Raw genomic sequence first — 24,673 nt, forward strand, 5'->3', positions numbered from 1 at the left:
GATATCCTCTCTCAAATGTGTGATTTTTTTTACTCATTTTAGCTAGCTATGCGCTAGGACACAAACTGCACCTTGGTTGGTGTTATAATGGTGTCCTTTGTGGGTGGTTTGTCATCCTTACATGAGCTTTACCATATAAATAAAGTGGGACCAACCTGAGGTGCTCCTGTAGAGGGTGCCCTGCTGGGTGTGGCTGGGACTGCGGTACAACGGGCCCTGGAAGGTGCGATCCTCGTAGATTGGTGCAATGTGGCGGTCCGGGGACATGGCTGACCTTATGTCCTGGCCCAGCTGGCTGTGTTGACTGGCATATGAGCTCCGGACTCCTGAAGATGTAAGAGAGCGGTTAGCGGATAAGTGGTTAGCAGCAGAGTGGTCTAGTGATTACACGGCCAGTTTCATAACTGAAATGTCAAAGGTATGAGCCCCGCAAGAGCAAAAATCTGTCACTCCACTCCCACCTGTCCTGTCAAAGTGTCATTGAGCAAGACACTGAATGACTTTCAGCTTATTAACTGTAATTCTTTCTGGATGGCAGTATCGGCTAAATGCCAACAACATATAAGAGTGCAAAATAAGAGGGAGATGAAAAGAAACAGTAACAGGACGGGATGTTTGCTTTATATATCAACTTGTCTTAGACTTTCAAATGCTTTCTCCAAACTTTCTAGACATCCATTGGTTTCCACTTATTCTGTTACAGTATGAAAAACAGTTTGAGAGACTTGACACAGGCTTGAGTCAGGTAATCAATCATATTAAACAACATGTCTTCTTTAATTGCTGTCAAAGCTAATGTCATTGTTGCATGGTCATGCAGTGCACTGCAAAGTCTGCTCTTCATTACCATCCAAAAATAATGCAGCCCTGACTAAAATAAAGGTAGACGTGATGTTCACTGTGAGCTCTCATAAGCTAAGTACGTTCATTTTCACACTGGATGGAAATGAATGCAAACCATTTGGCTGCAGAGAAGGTCAGAATTTGTTTCCTTTATTAAGAATGAAAAGAATTATGAAATGCTTGGAGATATGATTGTGAGTAACACGCACATATAAAAGATAAGGGCAGCAAATAACAATACATGATTTTTGTACAAGAGCATAGAATAGTCATCCCAAATAAATATATATATGTATAAAACTTCCAATTCTCCATGAAACCACACAAAGGCAACTTGAAAGAACTCTCATTGACAAAGACGGATGGCTGCATGTCCTTGTGTCTTGTTGTTCATACAAACAACACAAAGACTCATGTCCGGCAAGTTGCCAGTTGGCCGTCAAAACATTTACGTACACTGCGAACTCGCCTGAATGGAAATAATTAATCAGTATTTGTACTCCACAGAACATTGTGGAGAGAAGAACAAAACAAACTAGCCAACCATAACCATGCCACTGTGGATAAGATTAAACAGGCTGGTATGCTCAAAATACAAATTGAGAATATGTCTGATAAAATAATTTAAACTGGCATTGCATTTTTGTTGTTTTTGCTTTACATCGGCGCAGTCAGCCTGTGGTCCTGTGTTTGTGGAGGAAGAAAAGGTGTAAGGGAATAATAAATACGCCACTAAATTGTTAAAATCAACCACTGATGAAGGCCAACTAGAGCTGACAGTGTCGGACCGAGAAGGAAATGAACCAATCAAAGCCGGAGCAGATGTTAGGAAATGTGTGATGTGAGAAAACAGCTTCTGTAATCAGCAGCAGGCTAACGTGACAGGGGGGAGGAAAAAGAAACACTCAGGTGAGCTCTCTAATTAAAGGTCCTTTCCAGAAAAGTCACAGGCTGCAGAGGCAGCGTGAAGCAGCAAGTCCTGTCTGACTCAGATTCAGTCCAGATGTGAAACAATAACAGCAGAATGAGGTAACAACAATATCTGTCGCTCCTTCCAGGGCCCCAGCTGTGAGAGTCCTCACCCCACCCCCCTCTGTTCCTTGCCCAACGCACCTCAAAATGTTTTCAATGTTATTCACCTTTCATGTTAGTCCTGCCATTTCCCAAAGATCAAGAAATATTAAAAAACAAAACATCCTCTTGTATAAGTTGTTCACACTCGTGTGTTGGCTGTTCAGATTTAGCTGTGTTCAGGGCATTTTCACAGCAAGCCGGTGGGACCAGGACACCGTGAACCTGTTGCACGCCACACCCTCCCAGTGAAGCCCATTGCTGACAGGTGAAAGGAGCCTGTTGGTTTACACCCTCCCCAGATCAACAATATGGTTAACGGGGACAAATGTGCAGTTTGTGTTAAACCTCACATCAGTGAAGCTCACCAAACTGAGAAGCCCAGTGGACCACTATACAGTTGGCAACTAACTGCTCATTGCACATTTCACGAGGCTCCAAACGTCACTTGGGTCTTCTCCAACTGCAGGCGCAGACTGCTGCTTAACAAGAACTCTGCCATGCAGAACCAGCTAAATGGGGGATTCTTGTCACAGTATGAGACCAAGTAAATTAATAAATAAGAACGTTTGCCTCCTCTGGGAGCAGGGTGAGTGAAGATTTTAGATGTAGATAGCCAGCTAACATCTGAAGCACAAAGTCTTTAGGAGTTACGAAGCCAGGCTCTTGGGGGTTGCATCTGACAGCTGGTAAAAAGACCCCTTTAACCCCCCCAGCTGCATAACTGAAGGAATTAATTAAATATGTATTAAAAAGACGGTTGTGGTCCAGATTGTGTGCTGGCTGAGGCCGGTTAATAGACTGGACTATACTATATTCTTTTCAAATATTAATGCTCTGAATGAAAACCACAGCTTAGAGTATATCTGTACCCTAAGTTCTGATTGGGCAGCAGGTAGTGGCAAAGTGGTAATTGAGAAAAATCCCAGTGGGCCTCTGTCACTCTAGTCTGACAGGGTTAACACAGCTGTGAACTGAGCTTGTAGAGCTTTCTCCTCACACACACACACACACACACACACACACACACACACACACACACACACACACACACACACACACACACACACACACACACACACACACACACACACACACACACACACACACACACACTCTTTCTCTCTCTATTAATGTACTCTGGTATTCCATTCAATGTATATCAGGGTGTTTTCAGACCTGTAGTTTGTTTACTTTGCTCCGATTCATATCATGTTCAAGGGCAGAACAGAGCAGAAATATCACCAAGGAGATTCACCTCAAATGCTTCCTTCTCTTCCTGTTTTCTTCACTGTAATGGAGCACGAGCAGTGTGGAATGCTAACTGTTTTCATTGCGTTTATGCAGTTCATATACAACCAAACCTGGATTAGATCGTGGACACTACACGTTTTGAAAAAACTGGTCCAAACGAGCTAGGTTTGGATACAATAACGTGCATTTTGTGCAGGTGATCAGTGCAAATGCAAGCGATTATAAACACTAACTTAACTGTCAAGATTATGGTAAACTAACAAACGAACAAAAAGTCAGATTTTTATTTTATCACTGGCCATCTAGTTAAACAGACTAAGTTGAAAACGAGGCTGTGGAGGCCAGTTATTAAAGCAGTTATTAAATTTTTAGAAAGCTTATTTGTTGATTTCCACCTGTCAATTGAGTGCTATTCTGGTGGTGTGGTGTCTGATGGAGGATTTTGTGGTTGTGGCTTTATTACCAAATAATTCCTTTAAAAAAACTTAACATAAAATTACTACATCAACAATCCTGCCTACTTCATTTGCCTATGCAACAGGTTGGCCCCTCTAATAACACCCCACCTCCTGTAGACCACCCCACTTCGATGGGCCACCCAGCATTGATTAATTCCTGGACTGAGCAGTCCCACTCCACATGTGCTACCTGCTTCTTTCTCCATTGTTTAAGAATAGCCTGACGGAAAAGAACGGTCATTTCAATTAGCCATTAAAAAGAAATTCTTTTTCCAACACTGTTTAATAAAAGCAATGAGCCACTTAATGCAATGCTTTTAGAGCAGCTTAGAGGGTTTTAGGCACTCCAGTGCAAATGTCTCTTAGCTTTTAGTGTGCTCTCTCGTGGCTTTTTGCTAAATGAACCACTGCAGCTGCAATATATACTGTAGGTTCACAATATTAAAATTATCAGTGGGTTGTGTTAAATACTCAAACAGCCTTGAGACATGAAAGAGTAAACTTTACTACATAAAAAAAAATTGCTCTGAAATGGCAGGCGTACTGTAGTGCAGGGTTGGGAGTAAAACAGAGTAAACTGAATAATGCTGCTGCTGCTGCTGTGTGCTGTAGTGGCACGCTCAAAAGCCCAGGAAGCCTTTCACTCTGTGGCAGTGCACACAATAGCCACTAGCAGCAGCTTGGCAGGAAATCAGTTCAGCTTCTCTTGTTCAAAGGTTTAAAAGGAATGACGATGCGAAGAGAGAGGAGGTAGTGGGAAGCCATAAGGAAAGGCGGGAGCAACAGAGAAGAAAGCAGGAGAGAATACAAGAGGGGGAGGGAAAGAAAGGATGAAAATGAAAAGAGGGTTAATGAGGCAGTCCAGGACCATCAGAGACTTCTCATCCCATGTAAAGCCTGGCCACATGAAGCGGGCTTTTGGCACAGCTGTGACCGAGTGAGAAGGACAGAATCTACCACACACAGGGGCTTTCGTGCATATCTCTCCCTCTCAGCAGCCGACTCCTGAAAGTAGCAACATTTAAACAACCTTAGAGGAGACTAATCCGTCTGCCTTCTGTATTCTGCTCCCCTGATAGAAGGGCTGCAGTCCCTTCTAAAAGCATCTGCAAATTGTCAGGGAGAAATAACATACTGCTGTCTATTGAGGATGAATGGCCCACATTCCTGGTGCGTTATAGTCATTTAATTCTCCCCCTCAGCCCTCTCACCGTGGCTTTAACAGATTACACTTGGCAGAGGCTATATGAAGGGCGGTGGCGGCTTGGCGCGTGCTTGCTCTGGAGAAACAAACACTTAAATGGATGCAGCTGACTGCATTCCTCAACAAAAATCATTTTCAAGAAGCCTCTCCAAACAAGCAGGAGAACTGGCGTGATCACCAGAAAATTGTTATATGTAAAAAGTGAGAATAGCTGTAAAAATAGTGTTCCACGGTTAAAGCGACCATGTTGGGTTGGTTGAGAAGGCACACACCATTTCCCCTTGCTCTTTCTTCGTCCCACTCTGCTCTGAAATGAACAGAGCTGTAATGAGCACATTATTAGCGACAATTTGTCTTCATTTTCCATTTTTCAGCTGTAGAGGGAAGGTATGACTTCCTGCCAATGAATCCAGGGAGGGCAGCCAGGTGGGAGGTAGGAAAGAAGGAGGGAGGGGAAAAAGATACGTCACGACAGAAAATACACATGAAAGCATGGAAGTCCGTTGAAAAGAAAACAGAGGTGAGGAAAGGAGGAAAAAAACCCCAACATCTTCTTATAGATACCGACAGAAAACCCCCCACAGCAAAAATATCAAGGTTATGCTGTCGGATGGTGTTTGCTGAATTCTTGCAATTGAGCCTGATCATGTGGTTGTACCATTTCCTTCCACTACGGCTCATCAAACACTTGTGACAAATTACTGTTAGGGGTAAGGCCCCAATGAAGTGCATGTGAGAGTAAGAGGGAGGCGGGGAAGACAGAAGGGAGAGGAGAGGGAAGACACAGGAGGGATGCTTCAGCAGAGAGAGAGAGAGAGAGAGAGAGAGAGAGAGAGAGAGAGGGGAGAACTAGGCTGGTGTCTTCTTCTGCTCAGAGGACAGACATTGAAAAGCCATTTGTGTCTGCCTGAGACATCATCACTCAGCAGTGTGACATAACTGCGTACTTACAGGAACCTGCAAATTCCCCCGAAAATGAACGTCTGAGAGAAGGGTAATGTATCCCCATGAGATGGGGAATTCTGGCAATGAGAGGTCACACAGCCTCTGTGATTTAAAGACGGTTTGGATCGCTAATGTCCAAATACGTCCAGATTGATATCTGTTATGGGCGACCTGAGCCAACAAGGCAGGGAACACAATAAACCTCTTCCACTTTGTCTGACAAATGTACCACCTCACCCAGTTGACAAAAAGTGAAGAGATTGCAGCCCCAAGGTGCTAGCAATAGCACACACGGTAGCACCAACGTCAAAACAGTCAGCAGTGACTGCATTTTCAGCCTTTTTATTACACATGATTGGCTGGTAGTATCTGCTGGTAACAGGCCTGTCACCGGCATGCAGGCAGAAAAACACACTGTGATAATATTTTAGGCTGTAAGTCCCGGCCTTACTCAGTAGAGTGTGAAATAAAATCAAAACACTACAGTAAACACATGCGATGGAAAAATGGCGATTGGTTGGAGATTATTATTTCACAGAGCAACAAATACCAGACACATGTGTACATGCAACACCTACAGGCAAACACATCCACAGACTGAGGAAGATGGGAAACCGATGTCACACAACAACCAAAAGTGTTCACCTTGAACGTCATCATCAACCAGGGCATCTGAGGATATCCCCAGGCAGCGGGAAGTCAAGCAGAAAACAGTCCATTAACCTTGTAACAATAATACAGTGATTTGCTGAATAAGTGCTTCTTTTACCGTTTGGAGGAAAACAAAAACGTTCTTGGATTTTATGGCGGAACGCTGCTTGCAGCAGCGATAAATGACTACTTTAATTTCCTTCTCAAGTTGAAAAACGTTCACTGTATTTTATTATTCGCATCTACAGGTGAAACCTTAAAAGGTTAGGGCTGAGAATGAGGACAGGACACATGTTGGGCTAGAAAACAATAGCCAGCGCTTGCATTTTCCTTCTTTCTCCTAAAAGGAAGAAACACAAGCTAGTTTGGGCAGACAGGTTCTCAAATCATCATGTCGCTGAACATCCTGAATTAATTCTACATGCAAATAGTGACGTCATTTTTTTTCCCTTAGTGAGCGTCCACAATATGGAATCTTCCAAAACACTTCATGGTGACATAATAGCTATGCGCTACTATACAGTATTAAGACCACTAGATTTGGCTTCTATGCTGTTGTTAACAACAAAGCTAACTATGATTAGCTATTAGCTATTATACTCATCGAGCTAATATTTGTCTTCTTGCAGGAACTATGTTTTGGCTCCTCTTCAGGACAACCGCTGACCTCAGTCACTATTTGTTTTCACATTTAGTTTGCTGAGCACAGAGACAACAACAAGCCAACAAAAGTATACATGTATCACTGTCCAAATATTCACAGCCCGCATTTGCAAAAGAGGAATGTATGACAAGCAAGTCTGTGACAGCACACAGCTACATTAAATTACTCATGTTTTTTTATATGCTGGGAAGTTTATTACTTTCATTATGTCAATGTTCTGAAGTGTTATAAGATGTTTTAAAGTAATACACACTTTAACTCAAGATAACTTCTTACATTAATGGATTGAATTAATTTCTTGTATGTTACATTATTTGAAGTTAAAGCAAAAACTATACATTAAAACATTTTATCTGAATGTATGCCCTATTATTAATGTTGGGGTGAGGGGGTGGGGGGGTTGGCTCTATTAAACAGTTCATAGACCATGGTGTGAGTCCACATTGCCCTTGTTCCCATACACCACACCACACCACACCCACACCCACACAGACATGCAATGACAGAGTGATTCATACAGCTATGCGCCAATGGAAAAGAAGGGATACTGAGGCTAAATAAGGAGGAAAACACCATGTACTGTACTCTTTTCCTCTCTGAGTTGAGAAACGGTATTTCACTATTGCTCTTAAACCTTTTTATATAACCGCAGCAAAACAATACAAATATTTGAAAATAGTTATTATCTGATCTGAGAGTCTAAGTGAGTTAGAGCAGGCTGTTGAGCTGATACACTGTAAATGGCAGCATGTGTGTATGTGCGTCTGCTTGTGTGTGTATGCATTGGAGCACCTGTGAGGCTGTCTGGTCTCGTCATCCTCTCGTAAATGTCGTAACTCTGGGGTCCATAGGGGTCGGTGTTGTGGAGCATGGAGCGGGGCAGAGTGGAGCTGTAGTGCTGGGGCACAGCGGTCATAGTAGCCCTGACTGGAGACGACGAGTGACTAGGTTGCTTAGTCAGCGGAGGGTTGATGCCATCCACCATCGTCAGAGGTGAGCCCATGCGGCCTGATGATGACCCCGCAGAGGCCTGATAGGGCGAGGTGGTACGGCTAGCGCTGCCCGATCGCGAGTTTGTGGAGCCCATGCGTCGCAGTGCAGCGGGGGAGTTTTTCTGGGTGGAGTAGGGTGAGCTGCTGCCAACACCGCCGGTGGTACTGGTGCGCTGGGCAGAGGGCAAGGTTGTAGAGAAGATGCTGGAGAGGGGTTTGGGTTCAGTTACAATGGGGGAGCCGTAGGCACTGCCAACTGAGGTACGCAGGGAGCCTCGGGAGGGGGACATACTGCTAGCGTAGGCTGGCGAGTGAGAGCGAGAAGGCACTGAGCTTACCCTCCGCATAGCACGGCCAGGCACTGCTGTCGTCACTGCTGGAACCTGCATGGCCGAAAGAAAACAACATCGCTTCATGTATTTGTTTCTTAAGTCCTTAAGGACCTATAAAATAATAACAATCATGTTGTAGTCTCTGGTATGAATTGACTTTTGCACAAGTAATGACATGCTAAATTACACAGCATTGCATAAACCAATTCATTACAGAGCATGACTTTACTCTGGGCCATATTTATTTTCTCTTTTCCACCCCCCTCTGTTGTCTGTGACAGTGCCATTTGGTTTCTCAGTGGTCTCTGTGTACAGCGCTGTATGAAGCATGTTTATGTTGCAGTGTCGCGTGCGCCTCCTGTGCCCTGAAGCAGTTCATTGCTATCTCCTCAGAAAAACGTGCAATTTGGGTGTTTCCCATGAATTAAAAGCTTATGGTGAGTGATGTAATTAAACTCCTGAACACTGTGAACAATGACCGTTTCAATTCAAAATATGCTGTCTGCATTGTAGTGTTGCTCAGAAGATAACTCATACACAGACATATTTTGTGCCTGACAACAGGAATATGTTGCATATGCAGTTGCTGGCAGTACCTGGGTTGACGTCTGGCCCTCGGCCCTAGCATTCCTCACCAGGGTACCAGTGCCAGCACCTGGGAAGGAGTGCTGCATCCTCAGCTCAGCCTTCCCCAGGTTCTGGCTGCTGAGGTAGCCGCTGCTGGCGTCCTGGTAGCCGCTGTCCGAGTACGAGTTCATCTGAGTTGAGCTACGTGAATTCCCTGCTGACCCTGAGAGAGAGAGAGAGAGAGAGAGAGAGAGAGAGAGAGAGAGAGAGAGAGGAACAGGAGACAGAGACATCAGAAATGGTTTCATAATAGACCCGACCTTTACCTAGACAGCATTACTAATGACAAATGGCACAGGAGGAGGAGAACTGTTCTAACACCCAGTGATTCAGTGTGTCATGGCACATCATTCAGCCTTTCATAAGCTGTGATGAGGGATCTGTTGTTTTCCGTGATACTCGAAGCATCAAGGATCAGCATGGAAAAGCAACGAAACAGCACTCCATGTCATGGAGGAGCAAAGAAACCATTCGCAGCTGAGGAATTTTAGAAAATAAAGATGTGGGTTAGAGAGAAGAAAGATTAGCAGAAAATGAAGAGAAGGCAATAACAGACCCTCACTTTCATGGAGGGACTGCTCGGGGGAGTACAGAGACACCTGCTCTGACTCAGTCCTGATGCGGTAGCTGGGCGACTGGGAGCTGTCAGTCACCCGAGACTTTGTGTCCCCTGAGGCTGAGGCATCTGGGAAGACACAGCAGAGCAGGGAGTCAGACAAAGGGGAAGAGCTTTGAGTCTGGAACCATTACAGAGTTTTAGCTTTGGATGGAAAGATTATAAAAGTCATTAAAGCAGTCAAGAATTTTTGGAGTTGAGAGTAAACAATAACACAGTTTCTGCAACATTAGATTCATGCTTGAGTACAGTTGGTGTCATTAAATTTTACTGCCAGACTAATTTGGGATGGTAAAATTGGGTAGCTAGTCACTTCAACTGTGTATACAGCCATGCTCCAAATAGTTTCACTGCTTTTAACATTTCCCTGCACCCACACTCTCTTCGTGCATGACAACTAGCAATGTGGAACTGGAATTAGCCCTCTAATGTCGCTGTGCACAATGTTTTTCTATAATCACAATCTAGTTAAGCGTGACCAGTGTCAATGGGTTACTCTGCAATCACTAGAACAATGGACAGCAAGCGGAGGGGAACAGGGAGGCAAACATTGGCAGCCGGGGTCTGCCAAATCCTGCCCAGTTAGCTGCTGTGAGAATGAAAGTTGAACCCCGTGAAGAAGGCGCCTTGTTGCCCAAGCTGACCTGTTGAATAAATCTATTGACACACAGGCCTAGTGTGTTTGGCAACCTGGCACTTTGCACTCCCACCTCTGACGATGTCAGGGTGTTTGTCCGTTTACAGATGGGACTTACAGATGGGAGCGGGTCCCGAGTCAGACTGTCAGAATACACATCGTACAAGGCCTGTTGTGCCGGTACAGTGACTTCAGCAAGTCCTGTCTGTATCAAACATCCTCACGATTTGCCGAATGTGTCACGTTCAACAGTGCTGCTATTTGAGATTCAATGCACAACCCTGTTTGAAAATAACAACCTCATAATTTTAAAGTTTTAGTTTCTGTTTAGTCTTGCAGTATCGCTTGCTCACTTACTGTCTCTTTCTTTGTCTCTCTCATTTGTATTTTTAACAAAATGACAAAAGATTAATGTGGGACCTTTTTAATTATTAAAAAAAACAATAATGGGAAATCATAAAAAGAGTGTTGATATTTCCATTTTATTTTACTTTTAATTTTACATATATAGTTGGGACTAAACCAGGAGGGAATTGACAAAGCTAATATTTTTCAAATGTGAGTGATCTTCTGAATTAATGCATGTAATGCATTTGTAATTTAGCCCATAAAACCAGGGCAGTACAGTTAGACTTAATTAGACTTTTATAAATCTTGACAGAATCGCACGACATTCTGTCAGAGAAACAATGTAAGTGTATGAAAACAGCCTAGTTAAGAAATGTAGGCTACATTAGTCATCAGTATAACTACACTGTCACAAGGTCTCACTCATGCCAATGCCAAACCTGCTGTGCTGCCGTTGCATTGGACTGCGTTTTGTTCATGCTAGAGCTGCCGTGTGAATGTGGTCCAAACCTTCCCGCCACGACAGATCAATAGGCCTACAGACAAATAACTACAGGACACTGTACAAAATATTATACGAAACCATCTGGAAAGCACACGGCACCTGGGGGTAGGGTTTTTTTATTGAACACATTGCAGTGGATGGACCAGTCTGGTTCCTTTCATTGTACTTACACCCCCCTCATGCAGAGAGAAAGCTCACAAAAAGATCACATATGATATAATTAAAATTTTAATCTGGGTGATGAAATGAAAGAGACTATTTACAGTGCAACCAGACGCTTCTATAAGATCAGAATTTATATGTCCTTTAAACGCAAGTAATGACATTTCTGAACGAGTCTTTTGTCTCCTTCCATCCTGGCAGTGACTCCGTGTCTGGCACGCAGCGTGTCGTTTCAGACCACAGGGTTTTTATACGGAGCCTTGACCCTGTTTGATAAATGAGATGCCAAAAAGCCGGAACAGTGGAGAACAGGAAGAGAGGGAGACAGCAAGACAGAGAGGGACAGAAGCCCCTTTTTCTTCACACATTGAAGATGAAACATTACTGGCTTTGAATATCCATGCTTGGCAGGGGGTTTTGGCGTCCACAGCTAGGTCTCTTATATGCAATAATTTATTGTTGTCAGAGTTGTTGAACAGAGTTATCTGTTCTCACACAGGTCGCCTCTGTGATGAATTTTAAAACTTATTTTGCACTTGCTCTTGCTTTGGTAACCCTGGCTGTCTAAGCACCCTGTGGCCCTAATACACTGTCTCGTCTATTATTAATATATTGGAACTAGAGTACCGCTGCCCACTTCACAAAGTCCAGGAGCACCCACGCAAATATATCTATGTCTAATAAGAGTTTTAATCCCATTTCCCTCATGTGCTATTTTGTAGTTACCTTGCGGGGCAGCTGAATTTACGAGATCACACAAGATCACGTAAGCCGTGAAGCCATTTAGCCAGGCTTCAAGCTGGCTTGTCACTGAATCGCACTCATTTGGACCAATCAGCATTCTCTGAGAGCTACTGACAGTTATGGGCGTGTTCTATGTGTGTTTGTTCAATGCAATGGCAGCTCTGAAAGTGGTTAGCGTAGATGCTGCCATAACGAGTTTTATCTGAACTGGAGAGTATTTCTTGAGAGAGGAGCAAAGAACAGCACTGACGGCTTCTCTTGATGGAAAAGATGTTTCACTCCTCTCCTGCCTGGCTTCAGCAAGAACTTTGCTCTCCTAATAAGTCACACGGTTTATTGATCTGATTGATTGAAGTTAGCCCCTGACAGGTGGTGACAGACAGATGGTTCATCCAATCACCTGCCAAGCATTTTTTGACACTGCCTGGCCTTTTCTAAACCATGGATGTTTACTTTTGTAGGTGTTTTATAGAATTTAATGAGCAACCTTAAGTTTGCCGTCCTCAGTTAATTAATGTATTGGAAAATGATATGGACTTCCAAAAAGATATCACACAATAGAGAGTGCTAATTTTGAGACAGGAGAGGTTGAAATTACATATTCATAAGGATATGAATGATCATAGCCTTATAGTTTAAGCATCCAAGGGGCTGGGAACACGAAGGAGTAAGGAGAAATAACTGTTGTCAGTGAGAAATTGAGCTGCGTTGTCAGGAGAACCAGTGGAGAGCAGTGGAGGCAGGTGTCTTGGTGAGTGACTGATGAGAGCTACTAAATCCTATCTCTCTGATGTTTCACTTCACAATGTGGTAAAGTTTACCATCATATATCATGTGATATCAAACTTAGTAGTGATTGGCTATTCTTTCTTTGAATATCTACTATGAGGGCTTATAAAAAAACATGTAAATGGTGTATTAACTTTTCAAAGCATTATTTCCAAGAAACCTTAAGTGTAAATTCAGTCAGAAATTCAACCTACAAATTGCTTTTCGAAAACGATGAAGAATCAGTAGACTCTTGTCATGCATATCGCAGTTGTTTTTATCAGAAATGACATGGGGTTATTAAGGGTTTTTTCCTCCTCTTTCAACAAAAGTTGCAAACATCTAACTTAATGGAAACAACAAAAAAATAAATTGAAAGTTTAAACCCTTAACTTTGTTTCCTGTGTCCTTTATAAATATGTTTGTCCCTTCTTATGGGTCATAACAGACATGTTAAACTGTCATGTCTGAAAAAGAAAAAGCAGCTAAACAGAGAGAGACAGGGGACAGAACCAGAAACAGAGAGAAAGATTTCATTCTCGAGTATTTGTCTTCTACTCTCTGTGGACATGAGGTGTGACTGCATTGACATTTCCTGGGGCTAAAAGGCTTGTTTCCACTGTAACACTTCTATCCTAAACTCTCAGACAGTGGAGACATACGGTGGCTCAAGGGGGCCTCCCAGACAAATGTGTCCTATTATGCTCTGTGCCACACATCAAGACTTTAATTCATTCAGATTGGAAAAAGTACATTACCACATCTGACTATCGTTTGTCATCTAAGGTACAATGAGAAATCAATTTGAAGCAAAACAGTGATTGTGATTAGTCCCCGGCTCTGTTCCAACACTAATGAAATGCATTCAGCAAGGAAATGGGGAGTGGGCAACAAATGAGAAAAGCGTGTAGTATTAATATTCCCAGCGCATGTGTACAACTATAGCCTCCCATGGGCTCTTCTGACGGGATCGACAATAAAAGATTAATGACCACTGCAGAAATTCACTAAGTTCCACTACGTAATTAATAAGCCATGAAATACATTAGTATATTCAATTCATTATCTGTTCTCTGCTGAAGATCCTTGCAAGGATGTGGACTAAACAAACACAGACCAAAGGGGTCTGTGAGAGATCCTTCCGCTCCCCGTCACTGATGGTGTTGTGAGTGAGTGGGCAGAAATAGCTCAGTAAATATTAAAACAAGCACACGCCTTAGGCTGTCCATTACTGTGAGCTTGGTTGAAAAGGCTCATGTTTGCAATGATTATTGTGGAAATGTAAAACACGTCTGCAAGGGGACACACACACATGCACACGCACACACACACTCCAGACAATATTATACAATAATTCAAAAGCACTTAGCTGAACAGTTAGGCCTTACTTATGTTACGCATGTTCACTGTTTTAGCTCCATAATACCTAACAGAGCCGTCTCATCCACTGTCACTTGGAGTGGACGTCACAAGGTAAAACCAAAACATGGAAGCAGATGGGTATTTATGGCGGTTACTGAACACTAACTTTAGGTCTTAATCTGGGTCAAACATTAACATAAATGAAATATGAATACTTTGAGAATGTAAGCCAGCGTCATACACAACAGGCTGCTTCTACCATGTAGTGAGTAAATACATCCGTGTATTTTGTGACCCAGAGAAAGTAGGTAGCCTTGTGACCCATTATCTTACAGTAAAACTTAATGGAGTGAGCAGTAATTTGCTGTTCCAAGTTAATAGTTTGACAAATACTGCAGCACGCATAATTGTGTGATTACTTCAGGTCTGGGTGCAGGGTGAGGTGCGGGTTACGTTTGCCTCAATACTCCTACCAATGACATGAAAGGTGTTCTGAATGCATGTACACAGGGTAAACATGAAAAAAAAAAGAAGACTGAGAGCTATCCAATCATTTTAGTGTTTGAGTTGACATACCTGCAGTCCTCCAAGGCAGGGACTTCTCAGACGAGCTGTACAAGGCGAAAACAGGAGATGAAAAAAAATGAATACATGCAGTACAAGGCAGAAACACCACAGTGAAATACACGAGTGAAATCATCTGCAAGAGACATGTTGGGGCTTCATATACTCTTTCCTGGGGCCTTTCACAGCAGGGTCACTGATAGTAATCACTGTGTTTGAGATAAAACAGCTAGCAGGTCAGAGTATATCGCCTAAGTGCAGATTTAATGTTTACAACTCACATATAAAGTCCATTGCTGTCATCTGTGTTTATCAAGGCCTAAAGGTGCCTTTTGGTGACAGCTAGTGTTTTGTTTGAGGACCCATCAAAAAACTATAAATGTAGGACTGGAAGCTGTTTTTCACTTGCAGCTTTAATAAACATGCCAAGCCAAAAAGTACAAAGGGCCAGGGGATGGAAGAAATCCTGATGGGAGCTGAAACTGAGCACAGACGAGCGAGGCAAGCTACTATAGAAAATCAGAAGTGATCACACAGTACATTTGCACACACTCAGTGTACAAGCACAGAGTGTCCTGACATCCTAACATAATCCTGACATGCATGCCAGTGTATAGTGCAGCAAAGAGAGAATCTCACAGGGATGCTCAGTCTCTAGAGAGTAGTGCAGGCGGGAGAATAATGGTCCAGCCAGAGTGTGATGGTGGTTTGTGACTATTACTCAGCCACAACCGCTGAGGATACCAAGCGGCATAAACAGAAAGGATCTTGTGACAGCGTGCAGTGATTGATGATGAATCGTCCTAGATCAGTGGATGAAGGATGACACTTAATAGTGAGAGAAGGAGAGAGTCAGACCAAGCCGCCAGTAGACAATGGCACACATCCCGAAAAGATCCCAAATGAATTGTCAGAATCTGCATATTGTCACCAGCTTTTAATTGCCCTACTGCGCTCTTGATCTCATTTGGAAAATGTCTGGGGCCCTCAGTCGCTATGAAACGTGCCTGATGTTTTTGTCTGTGGTTTTCTGGTGGGCCACCCCACATCATTGACTTCTCTTCTGTTGCACACATTGTTTTGAGCTGGGTTGCGAGAGAAATGTGAGATGTCTTCTGACAAATGATCATGTCACATTTGGCCTGAGTTATCAAACCCTGACAGCAGGAAGGCTGCAAGGCGACATTTAGCTAGAGTTTTACTGGTTAAGAAGTGTCCAATCACAGAGGAGCAAGCTGTGAGAAGAACTGCTTTTCCTGCCATTTTTCTGCTTTGAGAACTATATTGCGGGATTTATAGCTGATCAAAGGGGTTAAAGGGAGTTCTGCCATTCATATCAATGGTGTAGGTTTTGATAGAGAGTCGAGCTTCTGATTTCACCAACTGACATTGACATCGCAATGCCAGATACTTGGATTGTGGTCATGCCTACATTGTATTTCCAGAAGTAGCTCGAGTTGAATTCATTCATTTACTGTGTGATACAAAGTGACTAGGCACATTCTTAGAACAGGAGCCGTATCCAGGTAACTTAATGTTATTTTGCCACGGCTCATTACTGAAAACTACTGCCACACAATGTGTTTACGCTCATTCAGTCATAGAGAGCGGCAATCTTGGTGCACAGGTCTGCAGTGTAATGGATTCGCTTGATGTGTGTTACTGAAAAGGAGATTACTGAGAGTTTCTTTTCAACTTCCTTGATGATATTTTCACTCTGAACAATCTCGAACAGCATCAGAAACAGAAGAGAACACAAGCAACTTATGTTAACCAATCACAGTTCCTGTTGTCTCCATGTAGTACCTCAGTTGCTGTAGTTATATTTTTCAGGAGCCTGTGCAGTTAAATGCTATAAGCACGACATAACCCTTTACCACAAAAGCATAACTCCAGCTTATGTTTTAACATTAAATTTATGTAAATTCAGCGCATGATCAATGCTAGTACATCATAATCAAGAAAACAGTTGAATCTTTAGAAGAAAACACTAATTTTAACCTTGTTAAATCCTACCTCAGAATGGTTCTAAAAATGCAAATTCAACCTTAAACAGAAAGCTGAAACTGAAAACTAAATTATAACCAGTCATTTTCAGAAAAAAAGTTTGTGCTGTAAATATACCCTGAAAGCTTAACAAAACTAAAGTGGAACTGCAAAGAGATCCGGAAATTACTTCGAGTCAAACCTTCAGCAGAAAGGAAAATGCAGAACAGGCATGCAAGTCGCCTTAATAGCCACCTAATAAATTCACCATAGGTATGTACCTCTGAAAATACATCCTGACCAAAGGGAAGGGAGAGCTGTCCCCTTTCTCAAAGCCATTTTTCCAAGGCTGGTTTTACCGACAGGCAGAGGCCAAGCAGGAGACCTCGGAGCAATGTTCCCACCCTTCTCTTATTAATACCCTCTATTTGCTGGTCATTACTATCAAGCGCCTGATGTTGCAACTGCTGCTATTTCTCCATCTAAGGTGACACTCAATGAGCTTTAAGAAGCATGGCTCTCAGAATTTTAATGAGAATGCAGGCAATTAAAAAGAGGAAGTTGGGTGAGTTGTGCTCCACTGAACCATGGCAGATGAAGTAGAAGAACGGCTACCATAATGATGATGCACCATGCGTACTGCATGCCGACCGGCTGGCTGGGTGAAGGCAGCGTAAAGTGATTGTAAAACTGCCGATGGTGATAAACAGCAGGCCTAACCCTGACAGGACACTTTATTTCCCATCAACCCCTTTGGCTGAGTGGAGGTCACATCTTTTAGGTTTTTTTGCCAGAGGTCAGGTTTGATGACCACCCCCCATATGCTTGTAGAAAAGGCGGGAGTGGTCAGCTCTGGAGGTGTCATGAAATGTAATGACTCCCATCAGAATCTCTAAGTGTGCTGTCGCCTCTGCTGCCGTCCTGCTGAGCTATTGAGCCAAGCAGTGTGGCCTCGATGGTTAAAGCTAATTTCCATTCACACAGAAATGTTTAGTGACAGCCATTTTACTTGTCCTTCTCTGGAGTGAAAGAAAGGTGTGAAAATGGTGTTACATGTTTTCTTTATGCAGTCCCTGGGGAGTAGCGGATGGCTACTGGTCCCCCAGTGTGACAAGTGGCTGCATTTACATGTAGTTGATTTCTGAAACATGCACATAAGAAACTTGGATCATCATTAGAAAAGGGGGAAAAAAAAGAAACCTGGATAGCTTAGTCACATTTCTGCTGATGAGACCTGATTTTATAGCCATTATTTCTGATAGGTCTCAGATCCATTTACATGCAAAAGACACGTGACTTGGAAAGTACTGGTATCTCTACGGCTACAGTGAGGTAAGGTCAAAGGAAAGTGCTTAACTGCTGTTTGGGGCTGTATCCAAAATAATTAAATCCAAACTCGAAATTTAACTGAAGAGGAAAAAGTATTGATTTTTCTGCTACAACTAAAAGCTTGAGCAAAATAAATCAGGATGCACAGCTAGGCAGCGGGTCATTTAGTCAATTTAAATACAAGGGCAGAGTGAAAACGGCCTAAGTCAGACCAAATGTTCAAAATCAACCGCGGCCTCGTATCACTTTACGGGCGATCATGTCCCCTTTTGACTGAACAGTCCCAGGAACTAAACCCTGGAATTAAATCAGGAACTGCTAATCCATTTTGAAAATCCCTGCTTGCATTCTCTTCACATCTGAAGAGTTGTGAAGATCAGGCGAGTAACAGACTTAAAACAACTTTGAGTGAGATGCATTTTAAACATACACACCAGTAACACAGAGACACCATGATGTTCTTTGTAGTTTACTGTTGCACCAGTCACACAACAGACATGCAGGGGTGGGGAAGGACCCTGAAAACACCAGTCGATTATGTAGCAGTAGAGTGTTTAATGGTGATTGATTTTTGCTTAACAAATAACATTTATTACAGTGTTCACAAAAATAGCCAGAGATTTCACCTTTAATACTGACATTAGCAGCAACTGGTGCTTCCATTTAGATCATTCCCAGGTTAATAGGAAGTGCAGTCCTGGGCCTAATACAGGGACTTTTTTTTTGAAGGGAGAGAACTAAATTTAAGCCTTTCGGTCAAAAATGAAGTAGCCTGAGTTCCAGCATATTTCTTCAAAGGTTTTTTGAGTTGAATAGTAGCATTTTACAGCATACCGATTTGGGATGTGTGCCCCTTTTAAAACAACACCACAAGTTAGAACAGCCACATCTATTGTTGACATGAGAGTTTCTCGTTTTAACAAAATACAGCTCTTATTCACCAGTTAAGTACATTTACAAAACAGAGAGGAGTAGACAGACAGGCAAGGTTTCTTACTAAAAATATGTATTCATTCTAAAAAGAATTTATAATGCAGGGATAAGAAATAAGGGCCGGTCTTTATTAGATACAGACATAAATATGTATACAAAAGTCCCTGTCCCTGAGAAATGAAATATAATATAGACCCACTTTAGGCTGTGTATGCCTGTATTATGCAGATATAAGCTTAAAAAGGGAAAAGATAAATAAAGGGTGACATTCAATGCTGGTCATTCACTCAACATCAAGTGACTGATGCTGCCAAGCCTCTCAGCTGCCAATGACGGGCCAGTGAATTAAGACGATACTGGTTTTCACTGTGAGTAGTATAAAAAAAAAAAAAAGGTTCATATTTTTAGACAGTCATTAGATTAAGCATAAAAAGACTGCTTGGTCCTCTAGCTTTGATTCTAAAATTAATCTTGATGCCACTCAGCATGTTAAATGTAAATGTGTGTGTGAGTGGCTGCAGCACAAACACAGGAAAGCAAATGTGACACTTATATCTCTAAATCTGATCACTGGCGTGGTTGGATACATTAAATCTGAGGTCTAAAATACAGTACTTCTTAAAGAGGAAATGAAAGTAAAGAGCCTGACTGTGAATATTTTCAGAGAGCTGTTGTCCAGACCTTTTTGGCAGCACTTGAAGCTGCTCCATACCTGCGCCTCTCTAAAAAGGGAGAAAGGGGAAATGGACTCTCTTACTTTTGAGTACTGCAATTTGCTGGTAGTTGGTGGGTGCCCTTTTTGCAAGTATGCAGGCTGGAGTGCAAGAATGCATCATGTAAGAGCATCACAAAGCCAGAAGAGACCACAGAGAGCCATTACAGCCTCTGCTGAACCAGCAAGCGGTGACCAAGTGTCATGTATCCGGATATATCCCGATCGTATCATGATCCATTTGAGAGCAAATGCAGCTCAAACCTGGTATCAGAATGCTTACTGCAGTTTGGGTGATGGTCAAGCCTCCAGCATGTTAGGAAAGCAATCGACACCTTTCACAGTACTGCTCAGCTAGTACGAAACAGTGTCAATAATCATGCTCTGTGAGGGGATGTTGGGGAAAAAGATGGCGTTTAACTTAACTAACTGCAAATGACTTACGGTTCAATTTGAAGTCTCAACATTATATCCTTTTGTCAAAAATAGAGGTCTTCACAGGCCCAAAAATTTGTGCCTGAACCCAAAAAGACCCGCAAACGTACTCCTTGGAACCAAACCGGATCCATCTATTGTTTGAAAGCTAGGACCTGGACTCAGACCCAAGTATCACCGATTTCACAGCTGATTGCCATTAACAAGCAAATATTAATTTACAAGTTGTCATAACAAAATTCTGTGCCTTAGCTAATGTAATGTTAGTAACCTTCTTCCATGTGCCTAACCATGATGCATCATCCATCCTCCTCAAGAAAGCTGGTAAAATACATCCAGGTTTTCTCTTATTCCTCTCTTGCTGATTGAAACAACATGAATCATCAATTCATTATTTCAGCTTTAAAGTCCACTTGCTGTCACGATGACGATGACCCAGACTTGGCTGACGGTATAAAATGTGGATCCGAACCCGTAGGGATTTCCAATTAGGTCTCAGGTTCTGGTCTACCTGTGAAGACTCTAATCAACAATCTTATATTCAAACCATAAACTTTCCAACTAGACATCAGATGACAAACATTTTTCGTTTAATGGCTGATTAATCATTTGTAAAATACCCACATAATACAGCAGTATGCTGTGCCATCAAAACTGCTGGCCTTGACTGAATCAAATAAGCAAAAGCAACAAAGAACCAGCATGTTCATTTTCCTGAAAAATCTGACCATTAAGCAATCTCTTAAATGTCACAGTCTATTAACCTCTATTGTAATTTCCCTTGCCACTTTAAGGAATTACATTCTTAACCAGACCTCAAAGACGGTCCTCATATTACTTGCTTAGCAAGTGCATGAATGTTACAACACACATAGATATTTAAAACCACCTTCCTATAACTTTCAATGTAAAATACCGACGAATATAACAAGGTTAGGTCTATCTCAATTATTACACCATGACACTTTATTATTCTGCAGTACTTTATTAGCAGCCCTAACCATTTTGGAAAAATACCAGCACTGGTTTTTACAGCTGTTATTGGTCAATGCCAATAGCATTCCTATATATCGCTGCATCTTGATGTCTCCTGCATCTTCCACAAATGACATTAAGGTAAACCATCAAAGCTGTCTGATAGTATCAGACTAGTGTCAACCCATCTTCACAGTGGGTCTGTGAAGCCCGCTGGGATATTGTACGCGGTATTGAGCTGTACAAATGAACCTGATATGTCTGAGCCACAGCAGACAGGACAGAATGTGCGGTCACTGAGGTGTGATGATCAGGCAGCCTAGTGCCGTAGCTGATGAAGTGGGAATGAGTTCCCAGAACAAACTCAGAAGCTCCATACTCCTTCCACACTGACAGCAGCGCTTCACTGAGCAAACAACACTCCACTATCATGCACATTCACAGACGCATACACATGCTGTCACTGATAAACATAGGCTTAACACTTTGCCTACAAAGTCAGTTGTATATATTTTCATTTCAGCTTAAAACTTAAAAGTGACTTGAGCCTTTAGGCAGGAAAAAATTCTGCACTGATGTGACTGTGTTTCTGATGAGCTTAGATAACAATGGAGCAATTCTATTTTAAAACAACAAACAGGATTTGCTATGTCTAGATTTACAGGTGAATCAGATTTCAGCACACTGGGTTGCTCCATCACTATGCCATAAGGTTACACTATGGAATATGGCCACTGCTGTGAAGGATGAAAAAGCCATGTGTTGGATTGTGGCTCTGTGTGTGTGTGTGTGTGTGTGTGTGTGTGTGTGTGTGTGTGTGTGTGTGTGTATCTCCTCATTACCTGCTGCTACCAGCGCCTGGTGACTCGGCCCCGAGTCTGCATCTTTCCAGCTGACTGGCCACAATCTGCCTCTCCACTTCCAGCTCCCTGGTTAGCCGCTCAAACTGGAGCTCCTGCAAATAAACACACAAAAAAAAGCATGGGCCAGAGGGTCAGGAATACATTCTCATCAGAGGGAGCTTTGCATACTTCTATTGACAGATATGACAAATTTGAAGTCAAGATGAGACAGTTTGCTCCAGTGTTGTGCTTCATCATGGCATTGAGGTTAATAATGACACAAAACAGGAGCTTAAGGCACAGCAAACAAGCAAATTCAACATAGAAATGTTTGCTCACAAGTGGCTTTAAAAAATAGGCACCATGTACATTCCCACACACAAACTTAGGGGATACACAGCGCACACAAGCTATACCGTACTGCCATTTTTCCAGCCCACACAGAGACAAGCACCACTTCAGTGGGTGATATTTAGCCTTGGTGCCACTGTTCCTATGGGAGTCGAGTAGAAATCAGCATTTGACTAATTATCTAGCCTGGGCGACGCTATTACTTGCACGGCTCTCTAGCTTCAAGGACTGCATCATGACACTTATAAGACATGCACGGGGTCTTCTGTACACAGAAAATTATTGCTGATGATAAAACGGGTCTGCACACACACACGCACATACACACACACACATTTGCATACCTTAGGAATACCTTTTTACTCACCCACATCACTACCATGGCAGTATAAAGAGTATCTGCACTCTAGCACCAACACTTATGTTCTCTTAAAAAGGCCTCGCTCACCATAACTTTATGTACAGATGGCAGGACTGTCGCCTTGCTATCCTTAGTTGTCCCTTATAATGTCCATTAACATGGTCAATTACATTCAGAGCCAGCTGCAGACACTCACGGCCCCACACTCACACACACACTCACACACACACACACACACCGGCTCTCAGCTTCTTTTGTGACCTGTCTGAGGAAGTTTAGTCAGCCTGTGGCACTTAGACCAGCCTACTTTTCACACCTACTCTCAAATGTTCCCTGAGGGCGCATTGAAATTTCCCTTTATATTGTAGACATGTTCTGCCCACCCCTCCCCCAAACTATTGCTTGATATCCTCCACTGCTCCCCTCTCCTCTACCTCAGTTGTAGATATGTGAAGCTTGACTGCAGTGAGAGGGAGCATGCAGGAGGGAAAACTGCTAAGTCCTATTTTCTTAACATTATGAATTTTTTTCCACGAGAAACCCCCCATTATATCTTGTCCTGATAAATCTATATTTATCCCAAAGGAAATGTTTGCACCTCCAATGGTTGCTATAGGTGGTGAAATGAACATATTCACACGTCAATGATATAAGAAGAACAGCATGATATGGAGACAGGTTATTGTTCACCTTCCTGATGTGGTGGAGGCTGTTGTTAGTTTGCACAAAAGATGGTAAAACCCTGTACCTCACAGTGGCTATATCCTCCGGTAACATTCTTCCCCTGCAATATTCAAACCCAATCCACTGACAAAATAGTGCAGAATATGTCCACATCTTGTTGTGTAAACCAGTTTTTACTGAACAATAGCGCAGCTTACAAAGCACCAGAAATCTTCAGGACTGATAAAAAGAATTTCCTGTAGCTGTTCCTCAACAAAAGCTTCCTATGGGTTCCAGGTGGAAACCTTTTAATGCTAAGATGCAGCAAAAATGTTTAGTTTGCATTAGCAGCATATTAACACAGCAAATACATCTCCAGTACAGCTGTGGTGATGCTGATATCAGTTTCAAAGTGTGAAGAGGAAACACAGAAACTAAACTCCTAATCACAGAAATTCAGTTACAAGCTTAAAAAAATGGTGCCATCTCTAATAATACCAAAGTGGCAGATAAATATGCCATGCCTTTCAAAATATTGGTAGAATCAAACAGTTAAAGAAAAAAATTGCACAACTTTTTCTGTAAATGTCATGTTTGATTACATATAACTTTACTCCTCCAATTTAATTGGCCTTTGAGCCGCGACTTGCCGTGAGAGAAACACTCGAGAAAGCAGTGTAAATCCCCTGGATACCAAAAAACTCAGCATAAAAAATGTTCATTTTCAGATCATTAGCCCAGCATTTGACAGCATTAAGAGGCATTCCTGATACAAACACACACTCACAAGAGTGCAGATACACTTCAGGAGCAGGACAGAGATAGATTGGCCACAACACTGATTTACTTAGAAGAAGAAATGGGCCATCAATCCTCTGTGTGACACAAAACCCCCAGAGAGAGATTTAGACACATGAAAATTGCCAATTTCAACCTTTCATGCCAACCAATCATTCTGTTCTCCATTCTTACTTTTTTTTGACTGATATGACAGATGTGACTCAGTATGAATAGTCAAAATTTGAAAATCGGAATTGTATTTTGACACTATGTATGTGCAGATCGTCAAGGGGGGAAGGACATATTCAATTCATATGCTGCATTTGACACAGCATTCGTTTTAAGAAATTGACTTAAAAAAACCTTTCTTTTAGTCATTAAATTTTGAGATCTGAAATCTTGGTCCAGCACGTACTCAACCAAATCCTTCCAAAATCCACATGAAGCCTGAAGGTCACCGACAATATGGCCAGTTCTCTTGCTAAGCCCCAGGACTGAACCCTTCTAAGTGATAGACAATTTGGTCGTGCAAGTCGGAGGATCGTCCCCCCCCAGAGAC

The 24,673-nt window shown here is 42.4% G+C and overlaps 1 protein-coding gene across 7 annotated transcripts in view; it reads right to left on the reverse strand.

The window, feature by feature from the left end:
• pkp4 (plakophilin 4) overlaps positions 1-24,673 on the reverse strand; it is a 73,872-nt gene that overhangs the window by 21,236 nt on the left and 27,963 nt on the right. For 3 of the 7 annotated variants that reach the window (XM_070975940.1, XM_070975934.1, XM_070975938.1), the window contains 7 exons: positions 21,960-22,072; positions 14,760-14,794; positions 9,604-9,726; positions 9,011-9,204; positions 7,883-8,465; positions 6,421-6,447; positions 156-326 (listed from right to left, as the gene is read on the reverse strand). In XM_070975940.1, the coding sequence (XP_070832041.1) occupies positions 156-326; positions 6,421-6,447; positions 7,883-8,465; positions 9,011-9,172 (943 nt within the window). In that variant the 5' untranslated portion in view covers positions 9,173-9,204; positions 9,604-9,726; positions 14,760-14,794; positions 21,960-22,072. Of the gene's footprint in view, positions 1-155; positions 327-6,420; positions 6,448-7,882; positions 8,466-9,010; positions 9,205-9,597; positions 9,727-14,759; positions 14,795-21,959; positions 22,073-24,673 lie in introns of all 7 variants that reach the window. The other 4 variants (XM_070975933.1, XM_070975937.1, XM_070975936.1 and 1 more) reach the window with 3 other exon arrangements.

The sequence above is a fragment of the Chaetodon trifascialis genome, chromosome 12 (assembly GCF_039877785.1).
Source record: "Chaetodon trifascialis isolate fChaTrf1 chromosome 12, fChaTrf1.hap1, whole genome shotgun sequence".
Taxonomy (NCBI): Eukaryota; Metazoa; Chordata; class Actinopteri; order Chaetodontiformes; family Chaetodontidae; genus Chaetodon; species Chaetodon trifascialis.